The 16,446-nt window shown below is 42.5% G+C and overlaps 1 protein-coding gene across 1 annotated transcript in view; it reads left to right on the forward strand.

Annotated features, from left to right (window-relative positions):
• The first annotated feature begins 15,452 nt into the window (after positions 1-15,452).
• HTR3B (5-hydroxytryptamine receptor 3B) overlaps positions 15,453-16,446 on the forward strand; it is a 34,134-nt gene continuing 33,140 nt past the window's right edge. Inside the window, exon 1 of the mRNA XM_003923689.3 lies at positions 15,453-15,504. Within this exon, the coding sequence (XP_003923738.1) occupies positions 15,453-15,504 (52 nt within the window). The remainder of the gene's footprint in view (positions 15,505-16,446) is intronic.

A 16,446-nucleotide genomic window follows, 5' to 3' on the forward strand; every position in this document is an offset into this window, starting at 1 on the left:
CCCAGCTAATTTTTGTATTTTTAGTAGGGACAGGGTTTCACCACGTTAGCCAGGCTGGTCTTAAACTCCTGACCTCAAGTGATCCACCTGCCTCGGCCTCTCAAAGGGCTGGGATTACAGGCATGAGCCAACACTCCTGGTCTAATGACATGACTTTTAAAATAATAATACGGCTGAAAAGTTTTCTGAAGTGTGTAGCCTTAGCTTTCTTTCAAGGGCTAATCAAGTAATTTGGAGTTATTTCCATCTCTAAGATTCTTTGAGAGTTATGAACTCAGATGTACCAATTATAAATTAATAAAAAAATCATTAGCAATGATGGAGCACTTGGGAGTCTTTACTTTGGGAGCTACACTAGGCCTGTCTTATTATTATCAATAAAAGTGTGTGGAACTGGCCAGGCACAGTGGCTCATGCCCGTAATTCCAGCATTTTGGAAGAATGAGGTGAATGTATCACTTGAGCTCAGGAGTTCAAGACCAGCCTGGGCAATGTGGCAAAAACTTGTCTTTACCAAAAATACAAAAAATTAGCTGGGCATGGTGGTGTGCACCTGTGGTCGCAGATACTCAGGAGGCTGAGGTGGGAAGATTGCATGAGCCTGGGAAGCAGAGGTTGTGGTGAGCCAAGATCACACCACTACACTCCAGCCTGGGCAACAGAGCGAAACCCTGTCTCAAAAAAAAGTGTAGAATATGTAAGTGAATGAACAAGTTGAATTGTGTCCTCCCAAATTCATATATCAAAGTCTTAACCTCCAGTGCCTCAGAATGTGACTATATTTGAAGGTAGTTTCTTTTTTTGTTTTTTTGTTTTTTCTTTTTCTGTATTTTAAGCACTCATATTTTGTTTCTCCTCTCAAGTTCCTCCCTTTGTATGTTTGGTAGTTTCTTTAAAGAAGTAATCAAGTTAAAATTAGACATTTTTTTTTCGAGATGGAGTCTTGCTCTGTCACCAGGCTGGATGGATTGCAGTGATGCAATCTTGGCTCACTGTAGCCTCTGCCTTCTGCGTTCAAGTGATTCTCCCACCTCAGCCTCCCAGATAGCTGGGATTACAAGCATGTGCCACCACACTTGGCTCATTTTTGTATTTTTAGTAGAAATGGGGTTTCACCATGTTGCCTAGGCTGGTCTCAAACTCCTGGCCTCAGGGTGACCCAACCACCTCAACCTCCCAAAATGCTGGGATTACAGGTGTGAGCCACTGAGTGCAGCCTAAAATGAGATCTTTAGTGTGGACCCAAACCTATTATGACTCATGTCCTTAAACAGAGAGGAGATTAGGACACAGAAAACACAGACAGAGGGCAGCCATGTGAGGACACGGTGAGAAGGCAGCCATCTGTAACTGAGAGAGGCCTCAGAAGAAACTAACTCTCCTGACACTTTCATCTTGGACTTCCAATTTCCAGAGCTGTGAGAAAATAAATTTCCATTATCTAAGCTACTGAGTCTATGGTATAACAAAGACGACTTTGTTATAGTAACCTTAGCAGAGTGAAACATACATATTCTATTCAATAAGGCTAATGGTTGAATTTAACAATTATTCATTGAACACACAGGCTAATGGTTGAATTTAACAATTATTCATTGAACACACATTTTACTGTGCTAGATGCTGCCTGGGTGATTAAGGCATGGCCTCTCTCCCTTAAATGCAGACAGACATGGTGGTAGGGAGTGATTCTGCACAAGCCAGCAGTGAACACACGCTATTAGCTGATATTCCTATACATACAGTCATGTCACTTAATGACGGGGATATGTTCTGAGAGACATGTCGTTAGGCAACTTCATTGTTTTTCGACCACCACAGAGTGCACTTACACATACCTAGATGGTGCAGCCTGCTATGCACACAGGCTATATGGTATTGCCTATTGCTCCCAGGCTACAAACCTGTTCAGCATGTTATTACACTGAACACTGTAGGCACTGGTAAAACAGTGGCAAATGTTTGGTTATCTAAACATATTATGTATATCTAAACATAGTAAAATACCATATAGAAGATAAAAAATGGTACACCCATATAGGGCAGCTCCAGTATAATCTCCAATATAGATCCTATATAGGATCCCATTGTATATGTGGTCCATTGGCCAAAACATCCTTATGTGGTGCATGACTGTACTTTATCTAATAGAAAGATATTATTTTGGCATAAATACCACATCTGGCCAAATTAACAAAATCTTTTTTTTTTTTTGAGACAGTCTCACTCTGTCACCCAGGCTGGAGTTCAGTGGCACAATCTCGGGTCATTGCAACCTCTGCCTCCTGGGTTCAAGCGATTCCCCTGCCTCAGCCTTCCAAGTAGCTGGGATTACAGGCACGTGACACCACACCTGGCTAATTTTTGTATTTTTTTTTTCTTTTTTTGAGATAGAATATCCCTTTGTTGCCAGGTTTGAGTGCAGTGGTACAATCTTGACTCACTGCAACCTCCGCCTCTCGGTTCAGATGACTCTCTTGCCTCAGCCTTCCGAGTAGCTGGGATTACAGGCACATGCCACCACACCCAGATAATTTTTGTATTTTTAGTAGAGACAGGATTTCACCATGTTGGCCAGGATGGTCTCGATCTCCTGACCTCATGATTTGCCCGTCCCGGCCTCCCAAAGTATTGGGATTACAGGCGTGAGCTACTGTGCCCAGCCAATTTTTGTATTTTTAATAGAGATGGGGTTTTGCTATGTTGGACAGTCTGGTCTCAAACTCCTGACCTCAGGTGATCCACTTGCCTCGGCCTCCCAAAGTGCTGGGATTACAGGCATGAGCCATTGCATCAAGCCTAACAAAATCTTTTTAGTTGTAAGTAACAGAAACCAGCACAAGTAGCTGTACGTAAAATTGGAAGGGAAGGTGATTTATTTTTTTATTTTTTTTTTTTTGAGGCCACAGAGCAGTCTCATAGTGTAGTGTAGCTGGGCCACACAAGCAGTGAAGCCAGTTCCCGGGAGTCATCAAAAATCAAAATTGCTCCTCTCTTTGACTGGGGCCACAGGTGACTTCTCTCCACAGGCCTGTTTTCTTTGCATTTTCTGTAGCCAACGTTCCTTGCTTCTCTGTGGAAATTGGCATTGTCCCAGCCCTGGGTCTATAGCGTTTCTTATTTCACAGGGGCAGCACCGTTAGCCAGCTGGCTAGTGACTTACTGTCCTGGTTTCCAGTTTTGGGAAAGTCTAGTGGTCCATTTGGACCAGGTGTTCACCCCTTGTCCTACTGTCTTTCATCAGACAAGGTCAGATAACAGTACATACTTGGCTACTGAAGCTGGAGAAAAAGGAAATTCTCAGAGGGGCATCCCAAAAGATTCCTTTTACAAGCATCAGAATTGGATTGCATAATAATGGAATGAATAGAAGTTCATTCCATCCGTCTGCAAGTTAATCTATTTATTTGCATTGATTTACACTGTGGTTTTCAAAGCTAGTAGCACATTAGATTTACCTAAGGAGTTTCATACACATGCTAGTGCCTGGGTCCCATCTTATACCATGAAGTCAGAATTTATAGAAGTGGGGCCCAGGTCATTTAAAAATACTCTATGAGGCCAGGCGCGGTGGCACAAGCCTGTAATCCCAGCTACTTAATCACTTGAACCTAAGAGGCAGAGGTTGCAGTGAGCCCAGATCGTGCCACTGCACACCAGCCTGGGTAACAGACCAAGACTTTGTCTCAAAAAAAAAAAAAAAGCAATACAAAAATTATCCAGGTGTGGTGTCATGCATCTGTAATCCCAGTCCTTTGGGAGGCTGAGGTGGGAGGATCACTTGAGGTTAGGAGTTGGAAACCAGCCTGGCCAACATGGTGAAACCCCATCTCTACCTAAAATACAAAAAATTAGCCAGATGTGGTAGTGGGTGCCTGTAATTCCAGTTACTCAGGAGGCTGAGGCATAAGGATCACTAGAACCCAGGAGGTGGAGGTTGCAGTGAGCTGAGATTGCTCCACTGCACTGCAACCTGGGTGACAGAGTGAGACTCTCTCAAAAAAGAAAAAGAAAACAAAAGTGTTCGTTATATTTCTGTATGTTTGGGCTCTGCAAAGTTAATCATCAGGTTCCTGGAAATTTAATTGTCTTCTTTTTTATTTATTATTATTATTTGAGACCAAGTCTTGCTCTGTTGCCCAGCCTGCAGTGCAGTGGCACAATCTCAGCTCACTGCAACTTCCACCTCCTGGATTCAAGAGATCCTTGTGCCTCAGCCTCCCCAGTAGCTGGGATTACAAGCTCATGCCACTACACCCAGCTAATGTTTGTATTTTTTGGTAGAGATGGGGTTTCGAGGCCAGGTGTGGTGGCTCACACCTGTAATCTTGCCCCTTTGGGAGGCTGAGGCAAGGGATCATTTGAGGTCAGGAATTTGAGATCAGATTGACCAAATGGCAAAACCCTGTCTCTACTAAAAATAAAAAACTTAGCTGGGCAGTATGGCAGACACCTGTAATCCAAGCTACTCGAAAGGCTGACGCACGAGAATCGCTTAAACCCAGGAGGCGGAGGCTGCAGTGAGCTAAGATTGCTCCACTGCACTCCAGCCTGGGCAGCAGAGTGAGACTCTGTCTCAAAAAGAACAACAACAACAACAACAACAAAAAAAAAAAAAAAAAAAAAAAAAAGGAAAGAAAAGAAAAAGGAAAAAAGAGACGGGTTTTGCCATGTTGCTCAGGCTGGTCTGGAACTCCTGACCTCAAGTGATCTGCCTGCCTCTGTCTCCCAAAGTGCCAGGATTACAGGTGTGATACCATGATGCCCTGTCTTAATTGTCTTCTAAAGAAATAAGAAACTTGGTGCCTCCCATGTGTCTGTGCTGTCTCTCAAACAGAAACTGTTTAGTGGTCTTTCCAGTTCTTTTCAGACCTCTGTTCCTGCCTCTGCACTCCCTCCCTTGGCTTCCCTCTTCTGTTGCTTCCAAGGCTCACATCTAGGACTTTCGTTGGAGACTACTTGTAGGCTACTAAAGCTTTGTCTGCCCAAGAAAAGAGCAGGAAATATCTAGGAGTTCACTCCCTGTTCCCCTTAGCCAACAGCTGACAGGTGGGGTAAAAGTGTACAGGCCAGCCTCCCTTGTGTGGCTTTTATTGTCAAGTTTCCCTGAGGGTTCAAGCTAAAACCACCCTCTTCTTTCCCAGTTTCTATTGGGAGTATTTCTTTCTTTCTTTCTTTCTTTTTTTTTTTTTTTGAGATGGAGTTTCACTCTTGTTACCCAGGCTGGAGTGCAATGGCGCGATCTCAGCTCACCGCAACCTCCGCCTCCTGGGTTCAAGCGATTCTCCTGCCTCAGCCTCTTGAGTAGCTGGGATTACAGGCATGTGCCACCATGCCCAGCTAATTTTTTGTATTTTTATTAGAGACGGGGTTTCACCATGTTGACCAGGATGGTCTCGATCTCTCGACCTCGTGATCCACCCGCCTCGGCCTCCCAAAGTGCTGGGATTACAGGCTTGAGCCACCGCACCCGGCCCTATTGGGAGTATTTCTAAAACAGATTGCCTATACACAAAACGTTATTACAGGTATGTTTCAGGGAAACCCAATCTAAGACAGTCAAGTGTTACAGAGTTTTATCTTTCCTGTCAATATTAAATGGCTTTTAATTTTTTTAAGTTTTAATTAAATTTTTATTTGATCAAGAAAATACTGTCTAGAATTGTCTGACATTTAAAATCCACTTAAACAAAGCAGATTACCACCTTCATGCATCATAATTATTCAGCATAAAGAATCTTTTTGAAGCATCTTTCTCATTTATTTAGGAGGAAAAATAAATCTAGAATAGAACGGAACAAAACTTTTATATTTTTATTTAAAAATTCCAATTCCTTAAAATACCATGAACCATCTACTGAAACTGTAGTTCAACAAGGGGGAGGATTTACCTCAAGGCCATGTTCACTTGCAACCTGCTGCTAAATCTCTTTTAGAAAACTTAAGTGGCTTTACTGATTATTGACTTGTGTCTGCTTCACCTGACTGTAAGCAAATCGAAGGCAGGGTTGGTACCTTCAAAATCTCTGAATGATCTGAACATAAAAACAAATGCTTTGTGTTTTTCAAGAGGTCATATACTTCTACTCCCATTCCCTGGGGCAATTCCTCTGAAACCTGATATGCCAGCCTGCCTACCAGGACACCGTGTCACTGACCCGTCGCTGCATGGCCAGAGACCAGCCTTACTCTACTGGCAGGTGCAGACAGTCCCTCCGGGGTCCTATCTTCGTAGTAAATCTCTGATATGGATTTTAATAATATTATTTATAACTTTTCAGATGTGGAGAAGACTTATTCCCATTCTTAGGAAGAGCGTAGGAAAGCTACACTGTAAGAAGTCACTGAGGCTGGGCATGGTGGCTCACACCTGTGATCCCAACAATTTGAGAGGCTAAGGCGTCTCAGGAGTTGAGCTCAGGAGTTCAAGACACGCCTATGGAACATAGGGAGACTAAAAAAAAATTAGCCAGGTATGGTGATACTTGTAGTTCTAGCTAATCTGGAGGTTGAGGTGGGAGGATCACTTGAGCCCAGGAGGTTGAGGCTGTAGTGAGCTATGATCATGCCACTGCCTTCCAGCCTGGATGACAGAACAAGACCCTGCTCAGAAAAAAGAAAAAAGAAAAGTTACTGAGTCAGTTTCCCAGGAAACTTGGGAGCTCCTAGGGACCAAGAGTTTGAAAGAATTAAAATAAGGAGGTAGGAGGAAGGAACTAGTGGCTGGTCATAAGCTGAGTGAAAATAGATTGGATGGGTTGGTATGGATTGGTGCTGGGGAACGCAAAGAGGAGAATTTACTGCAAAGACAAAGAGTGGTGACATGAATAGAGGAGTGACATGACTTTGAAATCATCTGAAAGTGCACCGTATGGCAAAACCTAAAATGAGCTGTGTGTAGTTTTCTGGGGCCGAGCAGAATTGGGTAAGGCAGGCACGACAGCCACCACGAGGTGGTGCTCTGACTATATTCACAGCCACCGACTCGGGTTTCCTCAGAGCTTTACAGTTCCCCACTTGCAGACTTTTAGGGCTCTAACTAGGGGTCTGTCACACTCCAGCCATACTCAGCCAGCCTATTATTAGTGCCAAGCCTTCCTCCTGGCGCAATGACAGTGTAAATTTCAGCAATGGCAGAAGGGGGACAAATACAGCTGTTGTGCATTTTAGAATAATTGCTATAGGCCTTTTGGAGACAGCTTTATAATAACAGCATTTATACAGACTTATACAATATTTCACTTTCCTATTTTATCCCTACTCAACACTCTGCATCATGAACTTTTGAATTCATTCAACTCATGTGAGTCTAGAATTATCTTCCCCCAATTTTACAAAATGAGGCTTGCACCCTCCTCCGACCCCATTCCCAGAAGGCATCATGCTCTCTCATCTCAACCTCCAACCCTTTCACTTGCAATCCTTCTGCTGGGAGCTCCTTTCTCCCTCTCCCCACCCAGCTGAATATCAGTACTCAGCACAAAAGCCATTTGTGAAAAGCCTCCACCTATTCCCACTCCGAGTCTGGGCTCCTTTCTTTGCCTGAGTCTTCTCCAGTTCATCCATCTGTAGGCATTTCTCTGATTGAAATGTTTCTTATCTGTCACCTCCAACCCACCTCCCCTGAGCTCTGTTATCTGTAGATCATTAAGGTCTATCATAATTTCCTACATAGTGAGTGGATGAATGAATGAATGAATGAATGAATGAATAAAGTTCTAAAAGATTAAAGACCTTTTCTAATCTTGAGTCGTAGCAGACATGGAAATATCCAGAGATTTACACTGAACAAGAATATCTCACTGGCTACAGTAACTGACAGTATCCAGGCCTCTCCCCAGAAAATGCCTACATGGGTCTAAATGGAAACATTGAGGGCCTACAGTGAGCCACAGAGCAGGGGAGATCCCCCAGGGCTGGCACAGCAAGACTTCAAGGCCCGTAATCTGTGCGGAAGGTCTGAATGACATAGTATACAGGGTAAGAGGGTCTGCCATATATTGTAGTCTCACTAAGCGGTTTCTTGGAACTGATGTCATTGGGAGCATAAGCTTCTGTGTTCCTCCGACTTCTTTCCACCTTCTATTTTCCTCTAGCTTTTGGGGAACATTTTACCCCCAAGGACTATAAAATTTCTGAACTTGGGGCACCCTCCGAGTGAGTCAAAGGGACTCATGATCTATCTGCACTGTTCTCTCATGTTTGTCCTTTGCACTGATTTTTCCCTGGTTCTGGAGCAAATCAAATAAAAGCAATCTTGCTTCAAGCCCAAGTCGCCATCTCACCCGTTCTTTGTGAAATGGGTGGTGAGTGTATTTCGTCTTGGATGTGGTTTTGAATAGGCTGGGGTCCTCTTGGCATCATCTTTCTGGCATAAGCCAGAATTCTTTTCTACTCATTTGTTAATTCTTTCTTCCCCCTTTTCCTTCCATCCTTCTGGAACACTCAATCAACATTCACTAGGTGCCAAGCTCTATGATGGAGATAGAAAGCTGAATAACACAACAGTGCTCAGCCCTCAAGGTATTCACCAAATTTTAGAGAGACAGAAAAGTGAACAAAGACTTGTAATACACCCGAATAAGTACTGCAATGTATGAATATAAGAGGCCTTGTAAGATCAAGGGAGTGGCCACAGCATGTAGTTAGAGATTTTGGAACCAGCTGGTGGGAAGGGTCCTGGTGGGAGTGTTTGCTGATTTCCATGTGACAAATTTTCTCTTTATGACTAAACTTTCTTTCTTTCTTTTCTTTTTTCTTTCTTCTTTTGGGACACAGTCTTACTCTGTTGCCCAGGCTAGAGTACAGTGGCACAATTACAGCTCATCACAGACTTGACCTCCTTGAGCTCAGGTGACCCTCCCACCTCAGCCTCCCAACCAGCTGGGGCTACAGGCATGCACCATCATGCCCAGAAATTTTTTTGTAGTTTTCATAGACACAGGGTTTCACTATGTTACCCAGGCTGGTCTTCAATTCCTGGGCTCAAGTGATCTGCCTGAGTTAGACTTCCAAAATGCTAGGATTACAGGTGTAAATTACCGCTCCTGGCTGACTGATTTCAAGTTGCCAATCGTTATCACTGGAAACATATTTTTTTAAAAAAATGGCTTTTTTGATCAGTGAGAGCTGGCTCCGGCACGCGACCATGATTTCAACCTTGTCAGACACTGAGCAGATCTGTTCATTTTGTTCCTGGATTTTTGACCTATAGGACTGTGAGCTAATAGATTAGCGCTTTTTTTTTTTTTTTTTTTTTTTTTTTTTTTTTTTTTTTTTTTTTCTGAGATAGAGTTTTGCTTTTGTTGCCCAGTCTGGAGTGCAATAGTGTGATCTCACCTCATCGCAACCTCTGCCTCCTGGCTTCAAGTGATTCTTCTGTCTCAGCCTCCCAAGTAGCTGGGTTTACAGGCATGTGCCACCATGATCAGCTAATTTTGTATTTTTAGTAGAGACAGGGTTTTTCCACATTGGTTAGGCTGGTCTTGAACTCCCGACCTCAGGTGATTTGCCTGCCTCAGCTTCCCCAAAGTGCTGGGATTATAGGCGTGAGCCACCGCGCCCTGCCGATGAGTGCTGTTTTAAGCTCATACATTTGTGGTAATTTTTTAATGCAGCCATAGGAAAGTAACTCAGTGCTGGTTAAACCCTCTTTACAGATGAGAAAACTAAGGCCTAGAAACAGTAAACAGTTTGACCAAGGCCATGAGCATCTAGCAAGTAATGAAGCTAGGATGCTCAATGAGATACGTCTGACTCCAAGGCTTGGGACCTTATATCTTATGCTCTGTGATCTCCCACAGAAAACCATGACACATAAACCACAAAGTCCAGAACCACAAGTTCCCTTGTTTATTTGTTTACTTTTTAGGGACCATAAAACGTGCATTATTATTAAAAATGAAATTCTAAGCTAGAGGAAAATGGAATGCTGAGTGTCTTTGTACTTGCAGTGCCGCCTCTGTGGTTAGCTTGATATTGATTTCAGAGGGCAACGCTGTGGAGTAATGGAAATTTCACGTGGGACTCTACTCATTAAATGTTTCAGTTTGGCTGGAGTGTCCGTTTCTGCTTTTTTCCTCTAGCCTGACCAGATGTGCTCAGAAAATTTGATTCCCCCTGAATATGTACATCTGTCAAAATTCCTGTCAATTTTAGCATGACTGCCAAGGGAGTGAACAAAGAGAGTTAGCGATTAACTTCAAAGAACTTTGTTGGAGAGGAATAAAGATATTTAAGGCCTATTTTGTGAACTAATTGCATTTGCATATTTATGGGATTTACTGATATAGCAGTAATTAAAAACTATTTAGTAGTCTTAAAGGACACATAACTCAGTTGCTGTTTGCATAATAAACACTTCCTTATTATGTTTGCATAATAAACCCTCTCCCCTTGCTTCTTCCAAAAGACATCGGTCGATCTAAGAGATGCCATATCTTACTTGAAAATAATGGAGAAACAGAGTGGAAAGCCTCATGGGGATGTGAAGTACGGACTTCTAAAAGAAATATATATTCAGGTACTTTCTTAATGATGGGCTTGGCCTGAACTTCTGTAAGAGAATGGTACATTCAAATCCCAGATTAAATCTTTGTTTCTTTTATCCAAGTAATGCTACCTAAGAAGTCCAAATACAGTTGGGCGTGGTGATTTATGCCTGGAATCCCAGCACTTTGGGAGGCTGAGGTGGGTGATCACCTGAGGAGTTCGAGACCAGTCTGGTGAAACCCTGTCTCTACTAAAAATAGAAAAATTAGCCAGGTGTGGTGGCACACACCTGTAGTCCCAACTACTCAGGAGCCTGAGGCAGGAGAATCACTTGAACTTGGGAGGTGAATATTGCAGTAAGCTGAGATCACACTACTGCACTCTAGCCTGGACAACAGTGCGAGACTTTGTGTCAAAAAAAAAAAAAAAAAAAAAAAAAAAAAAAAGAAGAATTCCAAATGCTTAATCCCTCATGAACTGGAAAGGCTGAAATGAAGCTCACCTCCACACTCATCCTTCCAAGGATAATGTCTGGGGAGTTAGCAGAAACAATATAGATAAAAAAAACTTTCTCTGGGTGGATGTATTAGTCTGTTCTCACACTGCTATACAGGCATACCGGAGATTGGGTTATTTATTTGTTTATTTGAGTCAGAGTTTTGCTCTTGATGCCCAGGCTGGAGTGCAATGGCACTATTTCAGCTCACTGCAACCCCTGCCTTCCAGGTTCAAGCAATTCTCCTGCCTCAGCCTCCTGAGTAGCTGGGATTACAGGCATGTACCATCATGCCCGGCTAATGTTGTATTTTGAGTAGAGACTGGGTTTCAGCATGTTGGTCAGGCTGGTCTGGAACTCCTGACCTCAGGTAATCCATGAGACTGGGTAATTTATAAAGAAAGTGGTTTAATTGACCCATGGTTCTGTATGGCTGGGGAGACCTCAGGAAACTTAAAATCATGGTGGAAGGGGAAGGGGAAGCAAGGCAATGTCTTCCATGGTGGAAAGAGAGCAAGAGAGAAGGGGGAAGTGTCATACTTTAAAACCATTAGATCTCGTGAGAACTCACTATCATGAGAACAGGAGGGAAATCTGCCCCTATGATCCAATAATCTCTCACCAGGCCCCTCCTTCGACACATGGGGATTGCAGTTTGAGATGAGATTTGGTGGGGACACAGAGTCAAACCATATAAGTGGATGAAAAATGCTGTCTGTAAGAAAAGTGAGGAGGGACCATTTTCATGAAAAATTAAAGGGTGGGTAGAGGAGCAATACCAAACCTAAAAGTACTGAGTATTAGCTGGGTGTGGTGGTGCATGCCTATATTCCTAGCTACTGGAGAGGCCAAGGTGGGAGGATCACTTTTGCTCAGGAGACCAAGACCAGCTTGGGCAACAACATAGTAAGACCTCATCTCTAATAAAAATAAAATAAATTAGCCAGGTGTGGTGGCAAACACATATACCCTCTGCTATGGGAGGCTGGGGTGAGAGGATTGCTCGAGGCTGGCAGATGGAGTCTACAGTGAGCCATGATCACACCACTGTACTCCAGCCTGGGCGACAGAATGAGACCCTGCCTCTTAAAAACAAAAACTAGAAGTATTGAGTAAACAAAGTCCAGACAGGACACTAAGGTTAAAAAAAGAAAGCTCCAGGCCAGCCTACCATACAGAGCAAGGCTGTCAAGGAAAGATCGGGAAGCATCTGTATATAACTACTTTGAAGACAAGTCACTCACACAAAACCATTCCCATCTTGGCAGAATTCATCAGCCAATAAAGAGCCATAATGGGCAGGATTACCAGACTGTTGTTAAGTTTGCTAATGAAATCGTAATGCACCTGTATTACACATCATTAGCAATGGCCTTCCAGTAACAGATGGGCATATGAGAAGAGCAAAGAAAAGGGAGGGAAGCATGTCCCCAGAAGGCTTGACTTAGAGTCATGGATTACTAAAATGCGTGGCAAGAATGTAATGTCGATCATCACCTCAATTAAACCTTTGCATAAAGGGATGTTTCTTCATTGCTTTCCATAAAATGTGTCACATAAATAGCAATGTTGCCTGTAGCTTGCCTTTCTCTTGTCCTAATTTATCTCATAAATAGAAGCTGACAATTCGAAGAACCAATAGGAAGAGCAGAGATGCTGAGGGCCAGATCAGTTCTCTACGATCTTGTCTCTTGATGAAAGCCCATTTAACTGCCCATCCTCTCTAAAGGGTATTACTCAAATAGACTTTCCATAACTGCATACCAAAGTTCCTCCACCAAGTTACATTTACATTACTCTTTCTTCTGAAATATTTTCAAATGTATAGCAGAATTGGAGGGAGAGTAGAAAGAATTCCTCCCAACCCCCATAATCATTTGAGAATAAGTTAGCAACATGATGCGCTCTCACTATTTTTTTTTTTTCTTTGAGACAGAGTCTCCTTCTGTCACCCAGGCTGAGTGCAGTGGCATGATCTTGGCTCAGTGCAACCTCTGCCTTCTGGGTTCACACGATTCTCATGCCTCAGCCTCCTGAGTAGCTGGAATTACAGGCATGTGCCACTGTGCCTGGCTAATTTTTTGTATTTTTAGTAGAGATGGAGTTTCACCATGTTGGCCAAGCTGGTCTTGAACTCCTGACCCCAGGTGATCCACTCACCTCAGTCTCCTAAAGTGCTGAGATTACAGGTGTGAGTCAGTTGCTCGTGTCTTCTCTAACTCTTGAATACTTAGTGTGCTGGTCTCACAAACAAAGACATTCTTTTGCATAATCTCAATACAATTAAAATTAGGAAAGCAACATTGCTACATTGCCACATTACTGCCATCTAATCCACATACCTCATTCGAATTTCAATTATTTCTATAACAAAAGGATCCAGTTCAGAATCAGATACCGGGCTGTATCTGTTTAGTCTCCTTTTGTTTGATAGGTTCCTCAGTCTTTCCTTAACTTTTATGATCTTGGCACTTTAGTGTGTGTGTTTGTTTTTGTTCTGGAGACAGGGTCTACCTCTGTTGCCCAGGCTGGAGTGCAGTGGCACAATTACAGCTCACTGCAGCCTCCATCTCCTGAGTTCAAGTGATCCTCCTGCCTCAGCCTCCAAAATAGCTGGCACTACAGGAGTACACCACCATGGAATTTTTTAATTTGTGGAGACAGGGTATTCTTATGTAGGATGCATACATAAAGCTAGCTGGTCTCAAACTCTTGGGTTCAAGTAGTCCTCTTGCCTCAACCTCCCAAAGTACTGGAGTTACAGGACTGGCCCACCTTGGAACTTTTAAAGATGCCTGCTGTTTTGTTTGTCCCACAGTATGACATTGTCTGGTCTGGTGTTTCCTACTGGATAGATTCAAATTATGAATTTTTGGCAAGACTATACCGGAAGAGCTATGGGTGCTAGGTGTGCTTGTTATTATTGGGGTGTCACTCTCCCAGGCTGCTAAGTGGACAAAGCTAGGGAATATATGTATGTATGAACATGTATACACACACATTACGTTTGTATTTATTTCTTTTCTTTTCTTTTTTGAGACGGAGTCTCCCTATGTCACCCAGGCTGGAGTGCAGTGGCGCGATCTCGGCTCACTGCAACCTCTGCCTCCTGAGTTCAAGGGATTCTCCTGCCTCAGCCTCCCAAATAGCTGGGACTATAAGCATGTGCCACCATGCCAAGCTAATTTTGTAGTTTTAGTAGAAACAAAGTTTCTCCATGTTGGTCAGGCTGGTCTCAAACTCCTGACCTCAGATGATCTGCCTGCCTTGGCCTCCCAAAGTGCTGGGATACAGGTGTGAGCCACTGCACCCGACTTGTTTTTTCTTTCTAGAGCATCTGGGGGAGGGTCAAGAAATGGAAATAGTGTTCTTATATAGAATTATGCATCTTTTCCCTTTGTAATGAAGAATGAATGGATATTCAATTAAAAAGTGAAAAAAAACTTTTTTTTTTTTTTTTGAGACGGAGTTTCGCTCTTGTTACCCAGGCTGGAGTGCAATGGCACGATCTCGGCTCACTGCAACCTCTGCCTCCTGGGTTCAGGCAATTCTCCTGCCTCAGCCTCCTGAGTAGCTGGGATTACAGGCATGTGCCATCATGCCCAGCCAATTTTCTGTATTTTTAGTAGAGACGGGGTTTCACCATGTTGACCAGGATGGTCTCGATCTCTCGACCTCGTGATCCACCCGCCTCGGCCTCCCAAAGTGCTGGGATTACAAGCTTGAGCCACCGCGCCCGGCGAAAAAAAACTTTTATTAAATGATGTTAAACTTTAATAGTTTTCATCTTCGATAAGCCTAGAAGCATCCTTTCTAGAAGGTTACTTTCTGAATTGAGAGCAGTGAAAATTTGAGAGGCCCTCCTATTTATCAAAAATCAATGTTTCTTTTAATTAAACAGGCTTAGGAAAAACAAAAAGCACTTTTTCCCATTGCATTGTTTGCAGTCGTTAGACAATACCGGGTTTCCATTAGCCTTGTGTAATTCAGAAGTCCAAGAACCATTGTCAAATGCTGAAGATGTTGCTGCATGAGTCTGATTTAGAACAGCTATTTGGGTTTCAATTATTAATGAAATTAGTGTCCTGAATGTCAGCAAGAGCACTGCCTTAGGTAAAGGCTGTAAAGGAAATCATATTAGTGTGGAATTTCCTCTCCTTAGGGGCTCCTCTCAGATTACATTATTCACTTAGCTATCTCCTGTCAGGAAAATGGAAATGTTGGCCACGGTCTGATCTTGAAGTTAAGGGATTTCATGACGGCATCAATTCCAAAACATTTGCATGGTGCTGGTATTGCTTTTGGTCCTGCTGAGTGTTTACAAAATAGCCCCAGTAAGGATAGCACCAACTGGCAAATGGAGAAGGAAAAGAACGGAGTGGAGAGGAACCCTGTTAGGAAAAATTGAGCAGCATTCCATCTGGTAGGCAAGTGTGCATTTCTCCTTTCTGGGATCTGCCCAGGAATGTTGGCAAGTGTGATGGCTTCCCTGTGGGCCTGCATCCTGGTTGCTGTAGGTGAGTCCTTTTAATGATTTTACTAGGCATTGAGTATTAACTCTTAGAAGATAGAGACAATATTTTTATACACTGTGCTACAGAACTCCTCACGAGTGTTTGCTTTTATTCATCATCTGTAAAATTCCAGTCCTGTGAAGCTACATGGAAAACAGTGATTTGTTTTTGACTGTGTTCCTATTATTGCAAATACACGTACATGCAGCATCACACTGTGGGGCTTTTTACACATAGCTGAAAATATGCTCTGAAATGTTATAATTGCTTGATAAATCTCTGCTTCTCTAGAAATCAAGCTCTCGGCAGCAATTTACATTGAAAATTTGGGGCACGATTTTTCAAATTTGCTCTTATGTGTAGATAATATGTTTTTATTATCCAAAATAGTCTTGGCTTCATTATCAGCTTTTAGCAGCCCAGAGAAAAAGTCCCTTAGATTTGTCGTAGCTACAGACATATGTATATCATTTTGGTATTAGTCTTTAATATCTCACCTTACAAAATCTATATAGGTGATGAGTATATCTCTAAAGACAGGTACTATAAACTTGCAAGTTTTCAGTATGCAATTCCTCTTAATATATTTTAATATATTAAGTTTAAATGTTAAAGAAGTTAATATGTTGTTTTTTTCTAATTTTCTGGAACTATACTTCCATGATGCCAGTATTAACTCTACTAAATTGAATCATTTTAGTTAGGCTACAACTGATTCTTAGTACATGTGCACAAATCAAGAGTTTATGATTATGCTGGTGTTTCTCAACACTCCACTTTCTTGAGTGCTCCCTGAGAACTCATATCTGAATTCTGAAGTTTTAAAATGTAACTGGAAGTGGAATAAGTCGATTATAGAGATGAGTTAGAAATTTGGTAGCCAGGAACTGGAAATAATTTTTTGTTGTTGGGTAGAGAAGAAAAATAGCCACTTATCATTAAAGT

The sequence above is a fragment of the Saimiri boliviensis genome, chromosome 6 (genome assembly GCF_048565385.1).
Source record: "Saimiri boliviensis isolate mSaiBol1 chromosome 6, mSaiBol1.pri, whole genome shotgun sequence".
In the NCBI taxonomy this organism is placed as follows: Eukaryota; Metazoa; Chordata; class Mammalia; order Primates; family Cebidae; genus Saimiri; species Saimiri boliviensis.